The 1,514-nt window shown below is 56.3% G+C and overlaps 1 protein-coding gene across 1 annotated transcript in view; it reads right to left on the minus strand.

The window, feature by feature from the left end:
- The window catches only part of MSH2 (mutS homolog 2), a 75,819-nt gene extending 74,830 nt beyond the window's left edge, over positions 1–989 (minus strand). Inside the window, exon 1 of the mRNA XM_004369484.1 lies at positions 656–989. Within this exon, the coding sequence (XP_004369541.1) occupies positions 656–866 (211 nt within the window). The 5' untranslated portion in view covers positions 867–989. The remainder of the gene's footprint in view (positions 1–655) is intronic.
- Positions 990–1,514: the final 525 nt, after the last annotated feature.

The following is a 1,514-nucleotide window of genomic DNA, read 5'->3' on the forward strand; positions in this document are numbered from 1 at the left end:
GACCTCTGTGAAGGCAGGGATATTGCCTTTTCATCTTGGTACTGCCAGTGTCCACGGCTCTGCCTGACACAGCAGCGCTCTGTAAGTTTCTATCTAAAGAATGAAACATCTTTTCTCAGTAACATCCCATTTGCAAGGGACCACTTCGCTTTACAGCCTCTCAACAGTGATCCATTACAGGTCCCTGAGCGAGACCAACGGTACAAATGGAGTGTCCTGTGGGCAATATTATGCAGGTGCCATAGTCTCCCAAATCTCCCTCCCGAATCTAAATCTCAGTCCTGGAACAGTCTCAGTGGCGGTGTTTGGAATAGACATCTACAGAACAAGGCAGGGCCGCGGAGCAGAGACCTACCAGGCTGCTGGGAAAATAAAGTAAAACAATGTGTTCAAATGCCTCGCGTAACGCCCGGCACCTAGGCTCCGTTAGTGTTAATTACTATTCTACATCTGGGGCAGCTGGGGAGGAACAGGTCGCAGGGCTGAAACAAGGCAGGGATGGCGGGTCGCGCCCTCCTGGGCCCAGCAGAAAGCGGCATTCACCACTAAGTAACGTCCCCGCCCCCGCTCCCCGCCCTCTTTCCGAGAGGGGGCACGGGAGGCTCTACGGCGTCCCCGGGGACTCCTGGGCCCTCCAGAGCCCGGCCGTCCTCACCTGCAGGCCCCAGGTACTTGACCACCCCCTGGGTCTTGAACACCTCCCGGGCAGCCAGCAGCGCGTCCTCGCCGTGCACCGTGTAGAAGTCGCCTCGGTCGAAGAGGCGCACCGTGGTGGTCGGCTTCTCCGGCATGCCCTGGAAGAAGCGAATAAAGCCGGCCTCGGCCACGCTCTCCAGCTGCAGAGTCTCCTTCGGTTGCACCGCCATTTCGAGACTTCTCCACCGCCTAGCTGAGCGAACCGTGCGACCCCGCACCCACTAAACTGTTTCCCGCTTCCCCTCCCTCACCCTCCGAGCGGCGTCCGGCCTCGGCGGAGACACCCAATCAGCATCCAGCGCTGCGTCTTGGTGGGCGGGAGTCCGCTATGGTAGCCAATCATAAACGGACGAGGCCCAGCTTCCCGCGCACGTTGGTGGCTCTGTCTACTGCGCATGCTCGCGCGTAAGTCGCGCGCCTACCCTGGTAGACGCGCATCCGTAAAAGACTTCGGTCTCCGGGTTTTCTCGGCTGCCGGGGCGTGGAACCCAGGTAGACGGCTGGGCTACGCTACGCGACCAGGTGGGAAGTTCCTGCCAGGCTTTAAGCTTATTATGTTCCCGGAAGCATGCGAGTGAAATCAGAAAAAACTTGAAAACAAAAAGCTAAGAAGCAAACTTTCCTATTCTAGCCTTGCCCCTAGCTCGGTATTTTCTAACCTCTGCCCCCCTCTCCCCAACTGCCTTTTCGTTTTTAAAAACTTTTCGTTTTTAAGCAAACTGCCAACATCGAGATTACAGGTTCATTATTCCCCACGGTCACCTTACTGCTCTTTATTAACCAAATGCCTCTCGTTTTCGTCCATTCAGATTCATTCA

Source organism: Trichechus manatus, unplaced genomic scaffold (assembly GCF_000243295.1).
Source record: "Trichechus manatus latirostris isolate Lorelei unplaced genomic scaffold, TriManLat1.0 scaffold00005, whole genome shotgun sequence".
NCBI classification, from domain to species: Eukaryota; Metazoa; Chordata; class Mammalia; order Sirenia; family Trichechidae; genus Trichechus; species Trichechus manatus.